This window comes from Silurus meridionalis, chromosome 10 (genome assembly GCF_014805685.1).
Source record: "Silurus meridionalis isolate SWU-2019-XX chromosome 10, ASM1480568v1, whole genome shotgun sequence".
Classification (NCBI taxonomy): Eukaryota; Metazoa; Chordata; class Actinopteri; order Siluriformes; family Siluridae; genus Silurus; species Silurus meridionalis.
In genome coordinates this window covers 27,966,694-27,989,851 of record NC_060893.1, presented here as the reverse complement: position 1 = coordinate 27,989,851, position 23,158 = coordinate 27,966,694, and the positions used below count along the sequence as shown (strand labels likewise).

At 43.9% G+C, this 23,158-nt stretch overlaps 1 protein-coding gene across 1 annotated transcript in view; it reads left to right on the top strand.

Annotated features, from left to right (window-relative positions):
- akap9 (A kinase (PRKA) anchor protein 9) overlaps positions 1 to 23,158 on the top strand; it is a 127,697-nt gene that overhangs the window by 64,352 nt on the left and 40,187 nt on the right. The window contains 24 exon segments of the mRNA XM_046858757.1: positions 2,979 to 3,017; positions 4,701 to 4,933; positions 5,103 to 5,210; positions 7,386 to 7,571; positions 7,706 to 7,807; positions 7,921 to 8,073; positions 11,553 to 11,642; positions 12,407 to 12,730; positions 12,733 to 12,881; positions 12,883 to 13,474; positions 13,889 to 13,908; positions 14,121 to 14,208; positions 14,982 to 15,910; positions 15,912 to 16,053; positions 17,659 to 17,796; positions 18,126 to 18,170; positions 18,293 to 18,433; positions 18,572 to 18,687; positions 19,655 to 19,679; positions 19,754 to 19,900; positions 20,230 to 20,274; positions 20,395 to 20,535; positions 22,354 to 22,398; positions 22,479 to 22,607. Coding sequence (XP_046714713.1) covers positions 2,979 to 3,017; positions 4,701 to 4,933; positions 5,103 to 5,210; positions 7,386 to 7,571; positions 7,706 to 7,807; positions 7,921 to 8,073; positions 11,553 to 11,642; positions 12,407 to 12,730; positions 12,733 to 12,881; positions 12,883 to 13,474; positions 13,889 to 13,908; positions 14,121 to 14,208; positions 14,982 to 15,910; positions 15,912 to 16,053; positions 17,659 to 17,796; positions 18,126 to 18,170; positions 18,293 to 18,433; positions 18,572 to 18,687; positions 19,655 to 19,679; positions 19,754 to 19,900; positions 20,230 to 20,274; positions 20,395 to 20,535; positions 22,354 to 22,398; positions 22,479 to 22,607 — 4,127 coding nt within the window.

The window sequence follows — 23,158 nt, the reverse complement described above, 5'->3', positions numbered from 1 at the left end:
CCAACGTGCCGCCGTTTATAAAAAAAAATGAAGTGCTGACTGAAATGTTCGAGCGATATGGCAAGTTATTTTCCCCATCAAAATGATCCAAATCGGGTGTAAATGACTCTTACTGAAACATGGAGTGTCATTTAGATGATCCGTGTACATGGTGCTGAAGGATCACAAAGAAGAACTGGATTAATGTTCTGTTTTTTGCTACAAACAATAGCATGAAATGCCTTAGCTGTGGAGAAACAGGACATTATGTGAGGGTTAGCCCGAGAAAACAAGAGAAAGCCATCAGTTTCAGCTGAAAGGTCATCTGAGGAAGAAGAGGTAGAACAATCGGCTAGGAACGAGGCGTCTACAACACCAGAGACATCTGAGGAAAACAATGTGCAAAAACCTACATCAGGTGAAGCAGCAGCTTCAGAACAAATGGAATAAGAACAAGTGGCTAAGGTGGATACAGAAGAAGACTCGGTATCTGAAAGGCTTTATTCAGCGAACGATGTTGAGAAGCAGAACTCTGAGAAGAACCACAACATGAAATCGATAAAAGAGATCAGTGTTTACTAAGAGAACAAGATGAGTGTGTGCCTTTAAAACACCACAGAAGAGCAACATCACCACAGTGAACCAAAAAGAACAGACAGTGTTGAGTTTGTGTGAAACTGACCCAGAGAGTGAAGCAGACCTCAGAGTGAAGCACCTCCAACCACCACCATCGTAATCAAGACTCAAATCAAACTTATAGTATAGAAGACTTTAAACTCTTTTTGAACTAAGAATGTGCACGTTGTAGAGTATTTTCCTGATTTGAAACAATTTGTTGAAAAAGCAACATTTAAAAAAATAAAAAATGAAGGCCGTTTCTCTGAGCAGCAGGTTTATAGATTAAAGAATTAGATTTAGATCATCACTAAAATAAACCTTAAGTTAGGGATTAATGAAAAACATTCAAATCATAAACGTGTTTCTTGTGTATACTCCTCTTCACCTTGAGAGAATTTCCCATGGTTCCTCAATTTAAATGTTGCATATGAAGACAAAATATTAACCTGTAATAATTCATCAGGGTTAAAAAGATTCTATTTTCTTTGCACAAGAAACACAGTAATGAGTTGAATGAAGCAGTTTGGGTGAGAAAATGTGATGGTCTCCAGTAACAGTTCACCTCTAACTTCTAACCATTTTGTTCTCTAAGAACTCAATTCCAGTGTCGTATCAAGTAGAAGAAATGATAAAAGCTAGATTGTTAAAAACACATTTTATTGCTTTATTTGCGTTTATGCTCCAACCAGTACAGTGGATCGAATGAACTTTTTAATATTCTAAACATTTTAAACATTCAGTAAATGCACTTTAACTGAGCTGAACATGCAGCAGATAGGAATCATGTTGAACCACATATGTCTAAAAAACATTATTCCAGTTACTGTAGCTTAGTACAGTGTCCACTCACATTAGGATCTCTACAACCAAAGAGTGCATTATGGCACTTCAACAATAATCTTTTAAGTGATTTAGAATTTAGAGCTATTTTCAGATTTTTTGGAACAATTTTAGGATCAGGAAATCTGACTTCCAGTCCTTGTAACAATGGTGGGACTTTGTTCAATTACAAACCAAACAACTGAGTCAACAGTCACTAAAAACACAAATCGAGCAATGGCACAACTAGAAGAGGATATAAAGAAACATTCGAAGGATGGAGTTCTTTATAAAAACTCTACTGCTCTCTTACGAATCTCAGCATGATTCAACAAACCTTTGTTCTGGATGAGAGCTAAGAAACTGTCTGTATCTCAACAACCAATTGGAATTTGTTTAAAGTGTGATCACTTTCTAAGGTGTCAAAGTGCAAACACAAGCTCCTTGTACTGGTCCCTACAAAAACCACTAATATTTGGCTCATGCTTACATTTGTCATGTAAGGACTTTTCCCTGCTGCGATGGACGTAGTTATCGAGTGTCATGTCACTACCCTTAAAAGCATAATCCACAAAGCCGACCCAGGAGATGATCACCAAAGAAGTATATAGAATGATAAAATACTTTGTGGATGGACGGATTCAGCAAAAACATGATGACAAACTTGTTTTTAATACCTGATTAGGAAATGTGTAACGGCTTTCACTTTGCTGTTTTTGTAAAATAGATACACCGTTGTGTAATGTGTTACACTTCAGTGTGAATATGAGACCGGAATGGGAGCGATTTAGAAGTCACCATTGCTTAAAAAAACAGGAGACCTACAACGGAGAATTTTACATGGAAACATAGCAGTGAATGATTTCGTTTCAACAATAAACCATGAAGTTAGTCTTAATTGTTCTTTTTGTTTACAAAGTGAAAGTGTTTCATGCTTTTTGTACTGCAACAGCCTTTTAAAAAGCTTTATTTACATTTTTATACAATTGATTTGAATGCATTGAGGAAGTGTTCTTCATGGAGCTTTTTATTTGTGGTGTAAAATGTTGACTAAAACGTTCCTCTGAATGCCAGTTGTTAAACTTTTTATTGCTGAAAATGGCAAAATATTTGAGTAGATAAAGTAAAATTTAAAATAATTCTGATACTAATGTTTAACTGCTTTGTTCTGGTGAAATCAAGAATTTTAATTGATTTTCATTATTATAATGCAACAAAAGATCAAATACCATTGGAAGTAAGACGGTGTATAAAAGTGCTTTTTATAGCTTTATTAATGATGCATTGACTTTTAACCGTCTGTTGTAAACTATTGTGATGAATTTATTGATATTATTACTATTTAGTTTTCTTGCTGTTTCTTCCCCTCTAAAGATAGCAGATGGTTTGTGAAACTATTATTATTTTTTTTTTATTAGAATTTTAATATATATTTTAAAATGTAATTCTCTCACTCTCTCTCTTCCTCCCTCTTCCTTTCTACAGCATTATATGCAATGAGAATGTGCTGACTGTGTGTGTCTCTCTCTCTCTCTCTCTCTCTCTCTCCCCTCTCTCTTCAGGCCTGGTTGAGGCTGCAGTAGATGCTGCACCTGAGACAGGTGTGTTCACCACCAGCATGTCCACTGACTTGGTCCATTTTTACTAACGAACTTGCTTCCTATTGGCTGTGTGCGCTGAGCTAGCGGCTTGAACTGACCCGAAGCTGGGTTTTTTGTTTGGCTATTACGTTAGCATGATTAGTGTCATGCTAGATTTTGATTTACATTGGTTTCTGGCAGCCATATTGATTTGGATGTTCTTGTGATTGGTGGTTGCTGTAATTTCATATTGGCTGAAGGCAAAGTGGGGCATGGACACTGCGTTTCCTTTCAGTTCTTCAGCTTCGGTTTCCTCTTTTCTTGCTTCTTTTGTATTATTTTAGTGCATTTTAACAATCACTTAATCTGCTATACCTGCTGGGAAATACACACTGGGGTTCTCTCAAAACATTCACCCTGTGCAGAAGCATGGGTATTCTCTCACCCCCATGTGTAGGGGCAGGGGTATTCTCTCACCAACACCCCTATGTGTAGGGGCAGGGGTATTCTCTCACCCCCATGTGCAGGAGCATGGGTATTCTCCCACCAACACCCCTATGTGCAGGGGCAGGGGTATTCCCTCACCCCCATGTGTAGGGGCAGGGGTATTCTCTCACCAACACCCCTATGTGCAGGGGCAGGGGTATTCTCTCACCCCTATGTGCAGGGGCAGGGGTATTCCCTCACCAACACCCCCATGTGTAGGGGCAGGGGTATACCCTCACCAACACCCCCATGTGTAGGGGCAGGGGTATTCTCTCACCAACACCCCCATGTGCAAGGGCAGGGGTATTTCCTCACCAACACCCCTATGTGCAGGGGCAGGGGTATTCCCTCACCCCCATGGGCAGGGGCAGGGGTATACCCTCACCCCCATGGGCAGGGTTAAAGGATAAGCTGAAGGGGCAGTAGCAAGGGTTCTTCCTGGAACTGGGTCTTTTACTATGATTGAACTGTTGGGTTTTCAAATATAAATGTCTTGATTTATTTATTCCACTCATATTCAAATAACTTTTTGTCACCCCCTCCAAATTACCTGAAATACCCTATTAATTTACCCCACCCTCCACCAACCCGCCCGCACGCACACACACACCCCGAATTGCCTGAGGTACCCATTAATTTACCCCCTAAAACGATCTGAGATACTGCATTAATTTATATTTACATTTATTCCATCTGGCAAATGTTCTTCAGCACAACATACCCTGAGCAGTTGAGGGTGTAAGGGCCTTGCTTACGGACCCAGCAGTAGCAGCTTGGTGCATATGGGATTGGAACTCATGATCTTCTGAACAGAAATCAAACATCTTAACCACTGAGCTACCACCTACCTAATACCAACTTTTCCCTCCCTCTGAATGATAATTCCTGAGGTACCTCACTTATAGGCACTAACAAATACATTTTAAATTGATTACCTTTTTATCTCTTGAAAGCTCTTTTGGAACAATCTTCACTATTTAAACAAATAAAACTCAAATGAATTGAATATTCAGATCTCAGTGACTGAAGTAAAAGATCCATACTACAGAGGAACCATGGAAAATATAATGTGGTAGTGTTTGTGTAGGCAGTACATTTATGGATCCTGGGAGTAATTTTTAAGATGCAGCATTCTGCATAGTAACATCTTCATCCCCACCTTCTCCATCACCTGTCTTCTGTAATAACATCTGAGTGTGTGGTTTGGTTTTTGTTCAGGACTTCTGGAGGAGACAGAAAAGCTTATGCAAGAGAAGGTCGATGTTCAACGTCAGGCCCAGAAGGATCACTTAAAGCTTCTGGAGCAGGTAAAACAGTTAGAGGCGGAGCTTGAGGAGCAGGTGAGAGCCATAACCAAGCTGGAGGAGACTCACCTTTCCGAGAGCGCTGACCTTCGGCAGCAGATCTATGCGCTTGAAAAACAGCTGGAGAACAATCGGCGTTTCCTGGATGTGAGTTCAGTGACATCTGAGCATGTAGTGACAGGATACAGTTCTGTCTCTGTTCTGTTCTGGCTCGACTTTTACATTTTTCTTGTAGATTTAGAATTTTTACTTGACCTTTGAACTCCATTTGGAATGTTTTGAATTTTGACCTGACTTATGATCTTTCCTGGTTCAGGAGCAGGCTGCAGACAGAGAGCATGAGCGAGATGTGTTTCAGCAGGAGATTCAGAACCTGGAGCAGCAGATAAAGAGCAGCAGTAAACCTCAGGCTGACCACAGAGAGGTACTGCATTCAGGACTTACCCGAGTTTTACTGCATCACAAAACATCTTTCCTATGTTAGTAATGTTTCTGAGATAAAATACATTAATGTTATTATCCAGCATCGGCTTCTCCATGCCAGAGCCTTTAAACACTCCAGGAGGTCCAATGTCAAAACTCCACACATGTAGCGGTATCCAAATGGCACTGGTACGTCTCTAGATGGTTCAGCATGTTTGCGAGTTCGGCATCTACTTCTTTAAAGGTCCATAATCTTCATGAGGTGAGACGTGACTGGAGCTGGAGCAACCTCAGGATGCCTCGGGATGGGGAGAGAATGAGAAGCAGTGGAGAGGAATTAGCGTAGCTGCTGTTCATGATATTAACAGCACAAGTTGATAATGTGATGTGATCAGATGTTCTGGAGCACAAGGTTATGATGTGATGTGTGTTATGTGTAGGCTTTGCTAAAAACATACGTCTTTAATCTGCACTTAAACTGGGAGAGTGTGTCTGAGCCCCGAACACTGTCAGGAAGACTGTTCCAGAGTTTAGGAGCTAAACGTGAGAATGTTCTACCGCCTTTAGTGGACTTTGCTATTCTAGGAACTACTAGAAGTCCAGAGTTTTGAGATCTCAGGGAGCGTGACGGATTGTAGCGTGTTAGAAGACTGGAGATACATGGAGATAAACCATTTAGTGTTTTGTAGGTAAGAAGCAGTAGTTTGTAGTGGATTTGAATCTTAACAGGAAGCCATTGTAGGGATGAGAAGATTAATTATCACTTACTTACACTGACAAACTCATTTATTCTCCAGTATACTCTTGACACAGGTCTCCCTCTGAGGTACCCTACTGATGTACCCCTGATTGAGGTACCCCACTGTACAGTTGATGTGCAGGTTTTAGAGGAACCCTGCTTTCCACATTTTTGGCTGGTTTTACACGAAGGGCAAAAAAACAAACCTCTCCTCCAGTTTCTGCCCCATGAGAACAGTAATTTCCCCCAACACTGATTCTGCTTCTTTATACTGAGAATCTGAAGCAGGACTCAATACTCACAGGGGTAAATAACTCCTGCCCTCAGTTTTAGGGGTAAATAACTCCTGCCCTCAGTTTTAGGGGTAAATAACTCCTGCTCTCAGTTTCAGGGGTAAATAACTCCTGCTCTCAGTTTCAGGGGTAAATAACTCCTGCCTCAGTTTCAGGGTAAATAACTCCTGCTCTCAGTTTCAGGGGTAAATAACTCCTGCTCTCAATTTCAGGGGTAAATAACTCCTGCTCTCAGTTTCAGGGGTAAATAACTCCTGCTCTCAGTTTCAGGGGTAAATAACTCCTGCTCTCAGTTTCAGGGGTAAATAACTCCTGCTCTCAGTTTCAGGGGTAAATAACTCCTGCTCTCAATTTCAGGGGTAAATAACTCCTGCTCTCAATTTCAGGGGTAAATAACTCCTGCTCTCAGTTTCAGGGGTAAATAACTCTTGCTCTCAGTTTCAGGGGTAAATTACTCCTGCTTTCAGTTTCAGGGGTAAATTACTCCTGCTCTCAGTTTCAGGGGTAAATAACTCTTGCTCTCAGTTTCAGGGGTAAATTACTCCTGCTCTCGGTTTCAGGGGTAAATAACTCCTGCTCTCAGTTTCAGGGGTAAATTACTCCTGCTCTCAGTTTCAGGGGTAAATAACTCCTGCTCTCAGTTTCAGGGGTAAATTACTCCTGCTCTCAGTTTCAGGGGTAAATAACTAAAGTTTTCTTATAACAGTTATCTGAAGATTTTTAAGATGATTTTATAGAAGATGGTGTTATTAATACCCTGAGCAGGTGAGGGGCCTTGCTCTAGGGCCCCTCAGTGGTAACTCGGAGCTCATTGGGGGCAAGATGTTTTCCTAACACACACTCATTATAATCACACTTCAACACACTTCTTGATTTCTTTTCTTCATATTCATTTTGATTACTCTCTTATTTCCATTTGTTCTGTATCCTTCTTTCTCTTTTTCTTTTTTACATTCCTTCTGTTTTCTTTCACACTCATGTTTTTTTTTTTACTCCTTCCCCATGTATTCATCTCTCCCTCTATCTTTCTCTCTCTCTATCTTTCTTTCTTTGTCCCCTTTTCACTCCCACCTCTCTCTCCCCTCTCTTCATTCTCGGCTCACCCTCCTCTCTCCCTCCCTTTCTCCATCTCTTTGTGTGTCAGGTGGAGGAGCTGAGCGTGGCCCTGCAGGAGAAATCGGATTGGTGCAGTGAGCTCTTGTTGCGAGTAGAGCAGCTGCAGAGGGATGTACGAGAACGTGATGAGGAGATCGAGAGGCAGGAGGAACGTGTGAGGGGTCTGGAGGAGGTGCTTGTATCCCACAACAACCGCGACATCACACCAACCAGGGTGAGCTTCATCACTGCAGTCCTAGATTCCACTGTTAGCATTACCACCTCGGGGGTTCACCGTTACCATGACAACTGTGTGTGTGTGTGTGTGTGTGTGTGTGTGTGTGTGTGTGTGTGTGTGTGTGTGTGCAGGAGGACAGTAAGCAGTATGCCTCTATGGAAGGCGGGGCTGATGCCAACCTGGAGGCTTTACTCCAGACCGAGAAAGAGGCACTGGACAGGAAAGAGAAAGAGGTACTTCCTGTCACATGACCCATGCTTTTTTTGTGTGTGTGTGTGTGTGTGTGTGTGTGTGTGTGTGTGGAGGTTTGTTCTCTGGTTAAGTGTTTTACTTGTGACCGCTGCAGATCGTTAATCTTGAGGAACAGCTGGAGCAGTTCAGAGATGAGCTCCAGAATAAGAGTGAGGAGGTTCAGCAGCTCCACATGCAGCTGGAGATCCAGAGGAAGGAGATCAGCACACAGCAGCAGGACCTTCAGGCCCACAGCAGCTTACACATGGTGAGAACTGCTCCTTTACACTGTAGACTCATGAGGATCAGCAACCCGTTCATTAGTGTGTGCGTGCGTATGTTTGAGTGTGTGCGTGTATGAGTGCGTGTGTTTGAGTGTGTGCGTGTGTTTGAGTGTGTGCGTGTGTTTGAGTGTGTGCGTGTGTTTAAGTGTGTGCGTGCGTGTGTGTTTGAGTGTGTGCGTGTATGAGTGCGTGTGTTTGTGTGCGTGCGTTTGAGTGTGTGCGTGCGTGTATGAGTGCGCGTGTGTTTGAGTGCGTGTGTTTGAGTGCGTGTGTGTTTGAGTGCGTGTGTTTGTGTGCGTGTGTTTAAGTGTGTGCATGCGTGTATGAGTGCGTGTGTTTGAGTGTGTGCGTGCGTGTATGAGTGCGTGTGTGTTTGAGTGTGTTTGAGTGTGCGTGCGTGTATGAGTGCGTGTGTTTGAGTGTGTGTGCGTGCGTGTGTGTTTGAGTGTGCGTGTGTTTGAGTGTGTGCGTGCGTGTAGTGCGTGTGTGTTTGTGTGTGCGTGTGTATGAGTGTGTGTGTGTTTGAGTGTGTGCGTGCGTATGAGTGCGTGTGTTTGCGTGTGCGTGCGTGTATGAGTGCGTGCGTGTGTGTTTGTGTGCGTGCGTATGAGTGTGTGTGCGTGTATGAGTGCGTGTGTTTGAGTGTGTGCGTGCGTGTGAGTGCGTGTGTGTTTGAGTGTGTGTGCGTATGAGTGCGTGTGTTTGAGTGTGTGTGTGTTTAAGTGTGTGCGTGCGTGTATGAGTGCGTGTGTTTGAGTGTGTGCGTGCGTGTACGAGTGCGTGTGTTAGTGTGTGCGTGCGTGTATAAGTGCGTGTGTTTGCGTGTGTGCGTGCGTGTATGAGTGTGTGTGTTTGAGTGTGCGTGCGTGTACGAGTGCGTGTGTTTGAGTGTGCGTGCGTGTAGTGTGTGTGTGTGTATGAGTGCGTGTGTTTGAGTGTGTGCGTGTGTTTAAGTGTGTGCGTGCGTGTTTGAGTGCGTGTGTTTGAGTGTGCGTGCGTGTACGAGTGCGTGTGTTAGTGTGTGCGTGCGTGTATAAGTGCGTGTGTTTGCGTGTGTGCGTGCGTGTATGAGTGTGTGTGTGTTTGTGTGCGTGTGTGTATGAGTGCGTGTGTGTGTGTGTGTGTGCGTGTGTATGAGTGCGTGTGTTTGAGTGTGTGTGTGTGCGTGTATGAGTGCGTGTGTGTTTGAGTGTGTGCGTGTATGAGTGCGTGTGTTTGAGTGTGTGCGTGTGTGTATGAGTGTGTGTGTGTTTGTGTGCGTGCGTGTACGAGTGCGTGTGTTTGAGTGTGCGTGCGCGTATGAGTGCGTGTGTGTGTGTGTGTGCGTGTATGAGTGCGTGTGTTTGTGTGTGTGCGTGTATGTGCGTGTGTTTGTGTGCGTGTGTATGAGTGCGTGTGTTTGAGTGTGCGTGTGTGCGTGTGTTTGAGTGTGTGTGTGCGCGTGCGTGTATGAGTGCGTGTGTGTTTGAGTGTGTGTACGTGTATGAGTGCGTGTGTTTGTGTGTGCGTGCGTGTATGAGTGTGCGTGTGTTTGAGTGTGTGCGTGCGTGTATGAGTGCATGTGTGTTTGAGTGTGTGTGCGTGCGTGCGTATGAGTGCGTGTGTTTAAGTGTGTGTGCGTGCGTATGAGTGCGTGTGTTTGAGTGTGTACGTGTATGAGTGCGTGTGTTTGTGTGTGCGTGCGTGTATGAGTGTGTGTGTTTGAGTGTATGCGTGCGTGTATGAGTGCATGTGTGTTTGAGTGTGTGTGCGTGCGTATGAGTGCGTGTGTTTGTGTGTGCGTGCGTGCGTGTATGAGTGCGTGTGTTTGAGTGTGTGTGTGCGTGTATGAGTGCGTGTGTTTGAGTGTGTGTGCGTGTGTGTGTGTTTGAGTGTGTGCGTGCGTGTATGAGTGGGTGTGTGTTTGAGTGTGTGCGTGCGTGTGAGTGCGTGTGTTTGAGTGTGTGTGTATGAGTGCGTGTGTTTGAGTGTGTGCGTGCGTGCGTATGAGTGCGTGTGTTTGTGTGTGTGCGTGCGTGTACGAGTGCGTGTGTTTGTGTGTGTGTGTGTGCGTGCGTGTATGAGTGGGTGTGTGTTTGAGTGTGTGCGTGCGTGTATGAGTGCGTGTGTTTGAGTGTGTGCGTGCGTGTATAAGTGCGTGTGTTTGAGTGTGTGTGTGCGTGCGTGCGTGTATAAGTGCGTGTGTTTGTGTGCGTGCGTGTATGAGTGCGTGTGTGTTTGAGTGTGTGCGTGCGTGTATGAGTGCGTGTGTTTGAGTGTGTGTGCGTGCGTGTATGAGTGTGTGTGTGCGTGCGTGTATGAGTGCGTGTGTGTTTGAGTGTGTGTGTGTGTGTTTGAGTGTGTGCGTGTGTTTGAGTGTGTGTGTTTGAGTGTATGCGTGCGTGTATGAGTGTGTGTGTGTTTAAGTGTGTGTGCGTGCGTGCGTGTATGAGTGCGTGTGTGTTTGAGTGTGTGCGTGCGTGTACGAGTGCGTGTGTTTGAGTGTGTGCGTGTTTGAGTGTGTGCGTGTATGAGTGTGTGTGTGTTTGAGTGTGCGTGCGTGTATGAGTGTGTGTGTTTGAGTGTGTGCGTGTATGAGTGTGTGTTTGAGTGTGTGCGTGCGTGTATGAGTGCGTGTGTTTGAGTGTGTGCGTGCGTATGAGTGCGTGTGTGTTTGAGTGTGTGCGCGTGCGTGTATGAGTGTGTGTTTGAGTGTGTGTGCGTGCGTGTATGAGTGTGTGTGTGTTTGAGTGTGTGCGTGCGTGTATGAGTGTGTGTGTGTGTTTGAGTGTGTGCGTGCGTGTACGAGTGCGTGTGTTTGAGTGTGTGTGTGCGTGCGTGTACGAGTGTGTGTGTGTGTGTGTGTGTGCGTGCGTGTACGAGTGCGTGTGTTTGTGTGTGTGTGTGTGCGTGCGTGTACGAGTGCGTGTGTTTGTGTGTGTGTGTGTGCGTGCGTGCGATGAATGTGAACACTGACTGCACCCCAGGAACCTCCTCACCTTCTCACCTACACCAGTACCTGACTTTACTAACACACATGTAGCTGAATGAATCTCCACAAAATCTAGTCCCACATCTTCCCAGAAGAGTGGAGCTCATTAGAACAGTACATGGAGAATAAATGTGCAATGAGACGTTCAGAAAGAAACACACTTAATACATCTTATTGTCAGGTGTCCACAAACTTTTGGTGGTGTGGTGTATGTCATCAGTCACTGGATTTATCCTGAAACGGTGTCTGTTCGGTTTCAGCAGCTTGGGCTGTTTGCATGGTTACTAGTGTGATGAAGGCTTTCTGAAGAGATGTGAGATGCAGGTGACCAGCTGCAGGATCCGTACATTTACTTCTTCATATCTTCCATAACTATAATCATCATCTCGATTATTTCCTGGTTTGAATGATGTGTTAAAAGCCCAGCGTTTGTGAGATGTTTGCCGCATGTCTGGTTATCAGGGTCATGTGATGATGTTTAACTCTCTGAAGGTCTTGGACGAGAAGAACAGGCAAATTACTCTTCTTAATGAACAGATTGCTAAACATCAGCTTTCGGAAACCTCAAGTCCTGAACACAAGGTAACACTCTAACGTTCTGCAGGAGGGTGTGTGCTAGTGTGCGTGCGTGTATGTGTGTGTGTGTGTGTGTGCGCGTGCGTGTATGTGTGTGTGTGTGTGTGTGTGTGTGTGTGTGTGTGTGTGTGTGTGTGTGTGTGTGTTTTAACCCGTCTGGGCTCAGGTTTACGTTCCAGCGTTGTTTTATTTCAGGGTTTAATTGTCTCATTATTTAGTTGTTTTGCTGCACATTTCTTTCTGCGTATTTGTGTGTGTGTGAGGGTGTGTGTGTGTGTGTGTGTGTGTGTGTGTGTGTGTGTGAGGGTGAATAAGTGTAAACACCGTTCCTCACAGCTCCGTGTCTCTCACGCATGAAATATTAACAAGATACTGATGTTTCTGAAATCTTTTACTCCAAAACACTGTGCAGAAACGTTTAACATCTGACAACGTCCTCCTGATTTGATGTTTGGTGAGATGTTTGTGGTGATTCTTCTCATAAATGTTAACGCCGTCTCTAGAAGGTCCTGGGTAAAGTTGTGCATGATCCTCAGATCCAAACATCTGTGTTTAATCCCCTGATCATTAGACTCCGTAATGTTCACTCTAATCCAGCAGAGATCTTCCACATCATGAGTGCAGGCTTGTGATCAGATTGTGAAGGTGTTCACCTGAAGGTGCAGGGTTGAGATCAGCATAGATGACTGGATCTGGGTGCTCATGCTCACTGTGGGAACCACCTTGTTTTCTTTGCTTCTTGACTTGTTTATTGATGATCGTTTCCTCAGGAGGTGGAGGTAAAGACCTGCAGGTGCGAGCTGGAGTCTCAGGTCGAGTATCTCCGTGGAGAACAGGAGCGTCTCAAACGACAAAGCGAGGAAGAAGTGGAGCAGCTAAACTCTGTAATCGAGAAACTTCAGCAGGAACTTTCTAAAATCGAGCACAATCAATCTGCTGAGGAGGACGATGATGATGAAGACCAACATAATGAACTAAAACAGAAAATGGACCAAATTCAGACAGAGCTCGACACCCTGAAGGAAGACCACTCCTCACTGCTCAGCAAATACGGATCCCTGCAGGAGGAAAGAGAAACCAAAGAAGAAAGGAGAAGACCAATGAGATGCTACTTCTTGAACTTGAAGACATGTTGAGGGAGAAGACTGCATCGTTATTGGTGGCGCACGTTCAGATCCGAGCTTTGGAGGAAAGTGCCACCTCCACAGTGAGAGCTTTAACTTTGCAAGTGGCAGAACTAGAAAGGTATTGAAGAGAGAGAGGTGGAGCTGAGAGACTGCAGATCTGAGGTGAAGAAAGCACAATGTGAAGATGAAGCCCTCCATCTAAAGATCTCCCAGCTGGAGGAACAACTGAAAGAGAATGTAGACACTTTGAGCCAGTTGGTCAACCAAGAGAAACTCGAAAGGAACCTCCAGACCAAAAAGCAGGTCATTGAGAACGAGTTTGGATTAAAGAGGGAACATGAAGAACTTCAGGCGTTGGGGTTAAAGCAGCAGGGTGAGATTGTGCTGGATGAGAAGAAGGATGAGGCAGAGGTAAAGTCAAAGGTCATCGCTGAAGGAAAGCTGGAATTAAAGGATATTGAAGCCATTTCTGGATTTACAGAACCAATCTTAAAAATGGAGGTGGAGCAGTGTGCAGTGGAGAACTTGGTCCTCCTTATGGAAAAGATGAGAAGCCTGGAAGTAGAACTCCGGTCCATGCTGAAGGACCAAGAACTTCAGAAATATTTGCTTGTCAGTTCAGTGGAGGAAGTTGAAGAGTATGAGAACCTACAGAGGAAACTCATGGAGCTGCTCGAACAAATGAGAACAACACCTACATCTCCTTCAGGGGTAAGAGCTATATTTTGTGATGTGGGATGTGTATGTGTGTATGTGTGTGTGTGTGTGTGTGTGTGTGTGTGTATGTGTGTGTATGTGTGTGTGTGTGTGTGTGTGTGTGTGTATGTGTGTGTGTATGTGTGTGTGTGTGTGTGTGTGTATGTGTGTGTGTGTGTGTGTGTGTGTGTGTGTGTGTGTGTGTGTGTGTGTGTGTGTGTGTGTGTGTGTGTGTGTGTGTGTGTGTGTGTGTGTGTGAGTGTGTGTGTGTGTGTGTGTGTGAGTACATGGAGAATAAATGTGCAATGAGACGTTCAGAAAGAAACACACTTAATACATCTTATTGTCAGGTGTCCACAAACTTTTGGTGGTGTGGTGTATGTCATCAGTCACTGGATTTATCCTGAAACGGTGTCTGTTCGGTTTCAGCAGCTTGGGCTGTTTGCATGGTTACTAGTGTGATGAAGGCTTTCTGAAGAGATGTGAGATGCAGGTGACCAGCTGCAGGATCCGTACATTTACTTCTTCATATCTTCCATAACTATAATCATCATCTCGATTATTTCCTGGTTTGAATGATGTGTTAAAAGCCCAGCGTTTGTGAGATGTTTGCCGCATGTCTGGTTATCAGGGTCATGTGATGATGTTTAACTCTCTGAAGGTCTTGGACGAGAAGAACAGGCAAATTACTCTTCTTAATGAACAGATTGTTAAACATCAGCTTTGAAACCTCAAGTCCTGAACACAAGGTAACACTCTAACGTTCTGCAGGAGGGGTGTGTGCTAGTGTGCGTGCGTGTGTAAGTGTGTGTGTGCGTGTGTGTACCCGCTTGTGTGTGTGTGTGTGTGTGTGTGTGTGTGTGTGTGTGTGTGTGTGTGTGTGTGTGTGTGTGTTTTAACCCGTCTGGGCTCAGGTTTACGTTCCAGCGTTGTTTTATTTCAGGGTTTAATTGTCTCATTATTTAGTTGTTTTGCTGCACATTTCTTTCTGCGTATTTGTGTGTGTGTGAGGGTGTGTGTGTGTGTGTGTGTGTGTGTGTGTGTGTGTGTGTGTGAGGGTGAATAAGTGTAAACACCGTTCCTCACAGCTCCGTGTCTCTCACGCATGAAATATTAACAAGATACTGATGTTTCTGAAATCTTTTACTCCAAAACACTGTGCAGAAACGTTTAACATCTGACAACGTCCTCCTGATTTGATGTTTGGTGAGATGTTTGTGGTGATTCTTCTCATAAATGTTAACGCCGTCTCTAGAAGGTCCTGGGTAAAGTTGTGCATGATCCTCAGATCCAAACATCTGTGTTTAATCCCCTGATCATTAGACTCCGTAATGTTCACTCTAATCCAGCAGAGATCTTCCACATCATGAGTGCAGGCTTGTGATCAGATTGTGAAGGTGTTCACCTGAAGGTGCAGGGTTGAGATCAGCATAGATGACTGGATCTGGGTGCTCATGCTCACTGTGGGAACCACCTTGTTTTCTTTGCTTCTTGACTTGTTTATTGATGATCGTTTCCTCAGGAGGTGGAGGTAAAGACCTCGCAGGTGCGAGAGCTGGAGTCTCAGGTCGAGTATCTCCGTGGAGAACAGGAGCGTCTCAAACGACAAAGCGAGGAAGAAGTGGAGCAGCTAAACTCTGTAATCGAGAAACTTCAGCAGGAACTTTCTAAAATCGAGCACAATCAATCTGCTGAGGAGGACGATGATGATGAAGACCAACATAATGAACTAAAACAGAAAATGGACCAAATTCAGACAGAGCTCGACACCCTGAAGGAAGACCACTCCTCACTGCTCAGCAAATACGGATCCCTGCAGGAGGAAAGAGAAACCAAAGAAGAAAAGGAGAAGACCAATGAGATGCTACTTCTTGAACTTGAAGACATGTTGAGGGAGAAGACTGCATCGTTATTGGTGGCGCACGTTCAGATCCGAGCTTTGGAGGAAAGTGCCACCTCCACAGTGAGAGCTTTAACTTTGCAAGTGGCAGAACTAGAGAAAGGTATTGAAGAGAGAGAGGTGGAGCTGAGAGACTGCAGATCTGAGGTGAAGAAAGCACAATGTGAAGATGAAGCCCTCCATCTAAAGATCTCCCAGCTGGAGGAACAACTGAAAGAGAATGTAGACACTTTGAGCCAGTTGGTCAACCAAGAGAAACTCGAAAGGAACCTCCAGACCAAAAAGCAGGTCATTGAGAACGAGTTTGGATTAAAGAGGGAACATGAAGAACTTCAGGCGTTGGGGTTAAAGCAGCAGGGTGAGATTGTGCTGGATGAGAAGAAGGATGAGGCAGAGGTAAAGTCAAAGGTCATCGCTGAAGGAAAGCTGGAATTAAAGGATATTGAAGCCATTTCTGGATTTACAGAACCAATCTTAAAAATGGAGGTGGAGCAGTGTGCAGTGGAGAACTTGGTCCTCCTTATGGAAAAGATGAGAAGCCTGGAAGTAGAACTCGTCCATGCTGAAGGACCAAGAACTTCAGAAATATTTGCTTGTCAGTTCAGTGGAGGAAGTTGAAGAGTATGAGAACCTACAGAGGAAACTCATGGAGCTGCTCGAACAAATGAGAACAACACCTACATCTCCTTCAGGGGTAAGAGCTATATTTTTGTGATGTGGGATGTGTATGTGTGTGTATGTGTGTGTGTGTGTGTGTGTGTGTGTGTGTGTATGTGTGTGTATGTGTGTGTGTGTGTGTGTGTGTGTGTGTGTGTGTGTATGTGTGTATGTGTGTGTGTGTGTGTGTGTGTGTGTGTGTGTGTGTGTATATGTGTGTGTGTGTGTGTGTGTGTGTGTGTGTGTGTGTGTGTGTGTGTGTGTGTGTGTGTGTGTGTGTGTGTATGTGTGTGTGTGTGTGTGTGTGCATTACCAGTCAGAAGTTTTGGAACACCTCTTTATTTTTTGTTTGGATTGAAACGTCTGCAGTTTGAGGTCGTAGTAAAATTAAAGCATAAAATAAACAATTGGATTAAAAAGGAAACTATGGAATGATTTCTTTACCAGAATTTCACTGATCTTTTTGCCTCGTTATTAAAGTAGGCACTTTTTTGCAGATGTGCAGCTGAACATCTACAGTACAAATCGAATATGTTTAAGAAAGTTCTTCCCAACACTGCTGCAGACGTTTTCACACGTGTTGAACTTGTAAGCTGCTTTTCACCCTGCTGTCCAGTTTGTTTCAATCCTCCTCCATGAGGTGGAGCCCAGCATCTTGTTCCCTTCTTCCGAGGTGGTTCTGACCAAGCCTGGAGGTGTGTTTTTGGTCGTTGTGTTGCTGTAGGTTGAACTCTGACCAACATGGTGAATAAAGTGAGACTGGATTACTCCAGCGAGTGTAAACTCTCGTCCTGTCACGTCTGTCCTCCTTTGTTCACTGCTTTTTTCCCCACTGTATGAGAGCAGTACACTGCCCCCTGCAGTACAGGAGTGTCTACATGTGCAGAGTGTGGCGCAGGAACTGTTACCATCTACTTTCAAGGCTCTATCTTTTCTGCAACTTGTTCTCGTTACTTTACTGAGAAAGGCGTGTCTGAGGTGTGCGCGTGTGAAAGTGTTGGTATAGGAATGTTGTGTTGGTGGTGTGGGAATGTTGAGAGAATGTTGTGTTAAAGGTGTGGGATTGTTGTGTGGATGTTGAGCGATTGTTGTTTTGATGGCGTGGGAATGTTGTGTTGATGGCGTGGGAATGTTGTGTTGGTATAGGAATGTTGTGTTAAAGGTGTGGGATTGTTGTGTGGATGTTGAGCGATTGTTGTTTTCATGGCGTGGGAATGTTGTGTTGATGGCGTGGGAATGTTGTGTTGATGACGAAGAGTGTTGTGTTGGTTTGGTAATGTTGTGTTGGTGGTGTGGAAATGCTGAGCGAATGTTGTGTTGATGACGGGAGTGTGGTGGAAATGTTGTGTTGATCGTGTGGGAGTGTTGTGTTAGTGTGGTAATGTTGTGTTGATGGTGTTGGAATGTTGTGTTGGTGTGGGAATGCTGAGCTAATGTTGTGTTGATAACGTGGGAGTGTTGTGGGAGTGTTGTGTCTGATTGTGTGGAAATGTGTTGATAACGTGGGAGTGTTGTGTGAATGTTGTGTAGATTGTGTGGGAATGTTGTGTTGATGGTGTGGGAGTGTTGTGTTATTGGTGTGGGAGTGTTGTGTTATTAGTGTGAGAATGTTGTGTTGGTGTGTAAAAATCTTCTCTCACAGACCACGTCACCTGAACACACCTCTGAGGTGGAGAAGCTTATTCAGGAGCTGCAGCAGGTCAAAGGTCAGTCTGAGGCTGCAACAGAAGAACTGCACAGCTGTAGAAACCAAAATCACACTCTGCAGGAGCAGATACAGGTACAGCATTCCTCCACATGTTCTAATTTTCTGCCCTCTCAGTGTTCTCCATGTTTTAGATGTTCTGCATATTCTCAGTGTTCTCCATGTTTTAGATGTTCTGCATATTCTCAGTGTTCTCCATGTTCTGCATGCTGTGTTCTCAGTGTTCTCCATGTTTTAGATGTTCTGCATATTCTCAGTGTTCTCTATGTTCTGCATGCTGTGTTCTCCGTGTTCTCCATGTTCTCCATGATGTACCCAGTGAAGCTTTGTTATTGTGTTTCTGACCATTTAATGAAATCTAGCCAAAAGAATTCATTTCACACTGACGACTGTTTGTGTTTCAGCATAAGGAGGATTTGATTGAGAAGCTACAGGAGGATGTACTCAGGGTGAGTGAAGATCTCACTCTAATGCTCCTTCAGGGGGGTTTAAAGAGGCACGGTTAGAGGAACTGTTTGTGTGAAAGGTGGAAAACTGCTGCTCTGTTTAAGAACTTTGCTTTGACCTTCAGGCCTCCATACGCAGTAGTGAAGAACACTCTACAGCAGCAGTTCATCAGGAGCTACACAAGGTTAAAGGTCAGGCAGAGGCTATGAAGGAGGAACTAAACATCTGTAAAGAACTGATCCAAAGGCTTCAGGAACAGATTCAGGTACAGGGGGATTGGTTTATATTATAATATATTATAAATAATATGAGAAGGTCTGAGAAAAGTGTTTGATATGTTTGGAATGTTGTGTTGATGGTGTGGGAATGTTGTGTTGATGGTGTGGAAATGTTGTGTTATTAGTGTGGGAATGTTGTGTTAATGTTGAGCGAATGTTGTGTTAATGGTGTGGAATGTTGTGTTAATGGTGGGAATGTTGTGTTGATGTTGAGCGAATGTTGTGTTGATGGTGTGGGAAGGTTGAGCAAATGTTGTGTTGATGGTGTGGGAATGTTGTGTTGATGGTGTGGGAATGTTGTGTTGATGGTGTGGGAATGTTGTGTTGATGTTGAGCGAATGTTGTGTTGATGGTGTGGGAATGTTGTGTTAATGGTGTGGGAATGTTGTGTTAATGGTGTGGGAATGTTGTGTTAATGGTGTGGGAATGTTGTGTTGATGTTGAACGAATGTTGTGTTGATGGTGTGAATGTTGTGGGAATGTTGTGTTAATGGTGTGGAATGGTGTGTTAATGGTGTGGAATGTTGTGTTGATGTTGAGCAAATGTTGTGTTGATGGTGTGGGAATGTTGTGTTAATGGTGTGGGAATGTTGTGTTGATGTTGAGAATGTTGTGTTGATGGTGTGGGAATGTTGTGGGAATGTTGTGTTAATGTTGAGTGAATGTTGTGTTGATGGTGTGGAATGTTGTGTTAATGGTGTGGAATGTTGTGTTAATGGTGTGGGAATGTTGTGTTGATGTTGAGCGAATGTTGTGTTGATGGTGTGGAATGTTGTGTTAATGGTGTGGAATGTTGTGTTAATGGTGTGGGAATGTTGTGTTGATGGTGTGGGAATGTTGTGTTGATGGTGTGGGAATGTTGTGTTAATGGTGTGGAATGTTGTGTTGATGTTGAGCAAATGTGTTTATGACGTAAGAGTGTTTTGTTGGTTTGGTAATGTTGTGTTGGTGTGGGAGTGTTGTATTGGTGTGGAATGTTGAGAGAATGTTGTGCTGATGACGTGGGAGTGTGGTGGAAATGTTGTGTTGATCGTGTGGGAGTGTTGTGTTAGTGTGGTAATGTTGTGTTGATGGTGTTGGAATGTTGTGTTGGTGTGGGAATGCTGAGCTAATGTTGTGTTGATAACGTGGGAGTGTTGTGGGAGTGTTGTGTCTGATTGTGTGGAAATGTGTTGATAACGTGGGAGTGTTGTGTGAATGTTGTGTAGATTGTGTGGGAATGTTGTGTTGATGGTGTGGGAGTGTTGTGTTATTGGTGTGGGAGTGTTGTATTGGTGTGGGAATGTTGTGTTGGTGTGTAAAATCTTCTCTCACAGACCACGTCACCTGAACACACCTCTGAGGTGGAGAAGCTTATTCAGGAGCTGCAGCAGGTCAAAGGTCAGTCTGAGGCTGCAACAGAAGAACTGCACAGCTGTAGAAACCAAAATCACACTCTGCAGGAGCAGATACAGGTACAGCATTCCTCCACATGTTCTAATTTTCTGCCCTCTCAGTGTTCTCCATGTTTTAGATGTTCTGCATATTCTCAGTGTTCTCCATGTTTTAGATGTTCTGCATATTCTCAGTGTTCTCCATGTTCTGCATGCTGTGTTCTCAGTGTTCTCCATGTTTTAGATGTTCTGCATATTCTCAGTGTTCTCTATGTTCTGCATGCTGTGTTCTCCGTGTTCTCCATGTTCTCCATGATGTACCCAGTGAAGCTTTGTTATTGTGTTTCTGACCATTTAATGAAATCTAGCCAAAAGAATTCATTTCACACTGACGACTGTTTGTGTTTCAGCATAAGGAGGATTTGATTGAGAAGCTACAGGAGGATGTACTCAGGGTGAGTGAAGATCTCACTCTAATGCTCCTTCAGGGGGTTTAAAGAGGCACGTTAGAGGAACTGTTTGTGTGAAAGGTGGAAAACTGCTGCTCTGTTTAAGAACTTTGCTTTGACCTTCAGGCCTCCATACGCAGTAGTGAAGAACACTCTACAGCAGCAGTTCATCAGGAGCTACACAAGGTTAAAGGTCAGGCAGAGGCTATGAAGGAGGAACTAAACATCTGTAAAGAACTGATCCAAAGGCTTCAGGAACAGATTCAGGTACAGGGGATTGGTTTATATTATAATATATTATAAATAATATGAGAAGGTCTGAGAAAAGTGTTTGATATGTTTGGAATGTTGTGTTGATGGTGTGGGAATGTTGTGTTGATGGTGTGGAATGTTGTGTTATTAGTGTGGAATGTTGTGTTAATGTTGAGCGAATGTTGTGTTAATGGTGTGGAATGTTGTGTTAATGGTGGGAATGTTGTGTTGATGTTGAGCGAATGTTGTGTTGATGGTGTGGGAAGGTTGAGCAAATGTTGTGTTGATGGTGTGGGAATGTTGTGTTGATGGTGGGAATGTTGTGTTGATGGTGTGGAATGTTGTGTTGATGTTGAGCGAATGTTGTGTTGATGGTGTGGGAATGTTGTGTTAATGGTGTGGGAATGTTGTGTTAATGGTGTGGGAATGTTGTGTTAATGGTGTGGGAATGTTGTGTTGATGTTGAACGAATGTTGTGTTGATGGTGTGGAATGTTGTGGAATGTTGTGTTAATGGTGTGGAATGGTGTGTTAATGGTGTGGGAATGTTGTGTTGATGTTGAGCAAATGTTGTGTTGATGGTGTGGGAATGTTGTGTTAATGGTGTGGGAATGTTGTGTTGATGTTGAGAATGTTGTGTTGATGGTGTGGGAATGTTGTGGGAATGTTGTGTTAATGTTGAGTGAATGTTGTGTTGATGGTGTGGGAATGTTGTGTTAATGGTGTGGAAATGCTGAGCGAATGTTGTGTTGGTGTGGGAATGTTGTGTTGATGTTGAGCAAATGTTGTGTTGATGGTGTGGGAATGTTGTGTTAATGGTGTGGAATGTTGTGTTGATGGTGTAGAATGTTGTGTTGATGGTGTGGGAATGTTGTGTTGATGGTGTGGGAATGTTGTGTTAATGGTGTGGAATGTTGTGTTGATGTTGAGCAAATGTGTTTATGACGTAAGAGTGTTTTGTTGGTTTGGTAATGTTGTGTTGGTGTGGGAGTGTTGTATTGGTGTGGGAATGTTGAGAGAATGTTGTGCTGATGACGTGGGAGTGTGGTGGAAATGTTGTGTTGATTGAATGGGAATGTTGTTTTGATGGTTTGGGAGTGTTGTGTTGGTATAGGAATGTTGTATTGGTGGTGTGGGAGTGTTGTATTGGTGTGGAATGTTGAGAGAATGTTGTGCTGATGACATGGGAGTGTGGTGAGAATGTTGTGTTGATTGTATGGGAATGTTGTTTTGATGGTTTGGGAGTGTTGTGTTGGTATAGGAATGTTGTGTTGGTGGTGTGGAATGTTGAGAGAATGTTGTGTTAAAGGTGTGGGATTGTTGTGTGGATGTTGAGCGATTGTTGTTTTGATGGCGTGGGAATGTTGTGTTGATGGCGTAAGAGTGTTGTGTTGGTTTAATAATGTTGTGTTGGTGGTGTGGAAATGCTGAGCGAATGTTGTGTTGATGACGGGAGTGTGGTGGAAATGTTGTGTTGATCGTGTGGGAGTGTTGTGTTAGTGTGGTAATGTTGTGTTGATGGTGTTGGAATGTTGTGTTGGTGTGGGAATGCTGAGCTAATGTTGTGTTGATGGTGTGGGAGTGTTGTGTAGATTGTGTGGAAATGTTGTGTTGATAACGGAGTGTTGTGTGAATGTTGTGTAGATTGTGTGGAATGTTGTGTTGATGGTGTGGGAGTGTTGTGTTATTGGTGTGGGAGTGTTGTGTTATTAGTGTGAGAATGTTGTGTTGGTGTGGAAATATTGTGCTGATGGTGTGTTGATTCTGATGATGTTGTGTTGTTGTGTTGTTAATGTTAAGTTGATGGGTTGTGTTGTATTACTGCGTTGTAAAGGAGAGAGAGATGACGATTGCTCTGCTGAAGGATCAGCTGCACAGGGTGAGGGGTCTCTACCAATAGTTATATATTTATACATTACACACTCCATCATTCTCATCCTTAATCCTTCTGAAATTCAGGTGACTGGTGAAGTGAACAGATCTGAGTTGCTCCAGGAACTTCAGGAGGTGAAACTCGAGGCGGCTACAACTAAAGAGCAGCTTAACAGCTACACAGAGAGGAGCCTTAAACTGCAGGAGCAGATTCATGTACTGTACACCACTTTACAGAGCACACGTTACACCACTTTACAGAGCACGCGTTACACCAATTTACAGAGCACGGGTTACACCACTTTACAGAACACACATTACAACACTTTACAGAGCACGCGTTACACAACTTTACAGAGCACACGTTACACCACTTTACAGAGCACGCGTTACACCACTTTACAGAGCACGCGTTACACCACTTTACAGAACACACCACTTTACAGAACACAACACACATTACACCACTTTACAGAACACACATTACACCACTTTACAGAGCACGCGTTACACCACTTTACAGAGCACGTTACACCACTTTACAGAGCACACGCATTACACCACTTTACAGAACACGCGTTACACCACTTTACAAAACACACATTACACCACTTTACAGAGCACGCGTTACACCACTTTACAGAGCACGCGTTACACCACTTTACAGAGCACGCGTTACACCACTTTACAAAACACACATTACACCACTTTACAAAACACGCGTTACACCACTTTACAGAGCACACGCGTTACACCACTTTACAGAG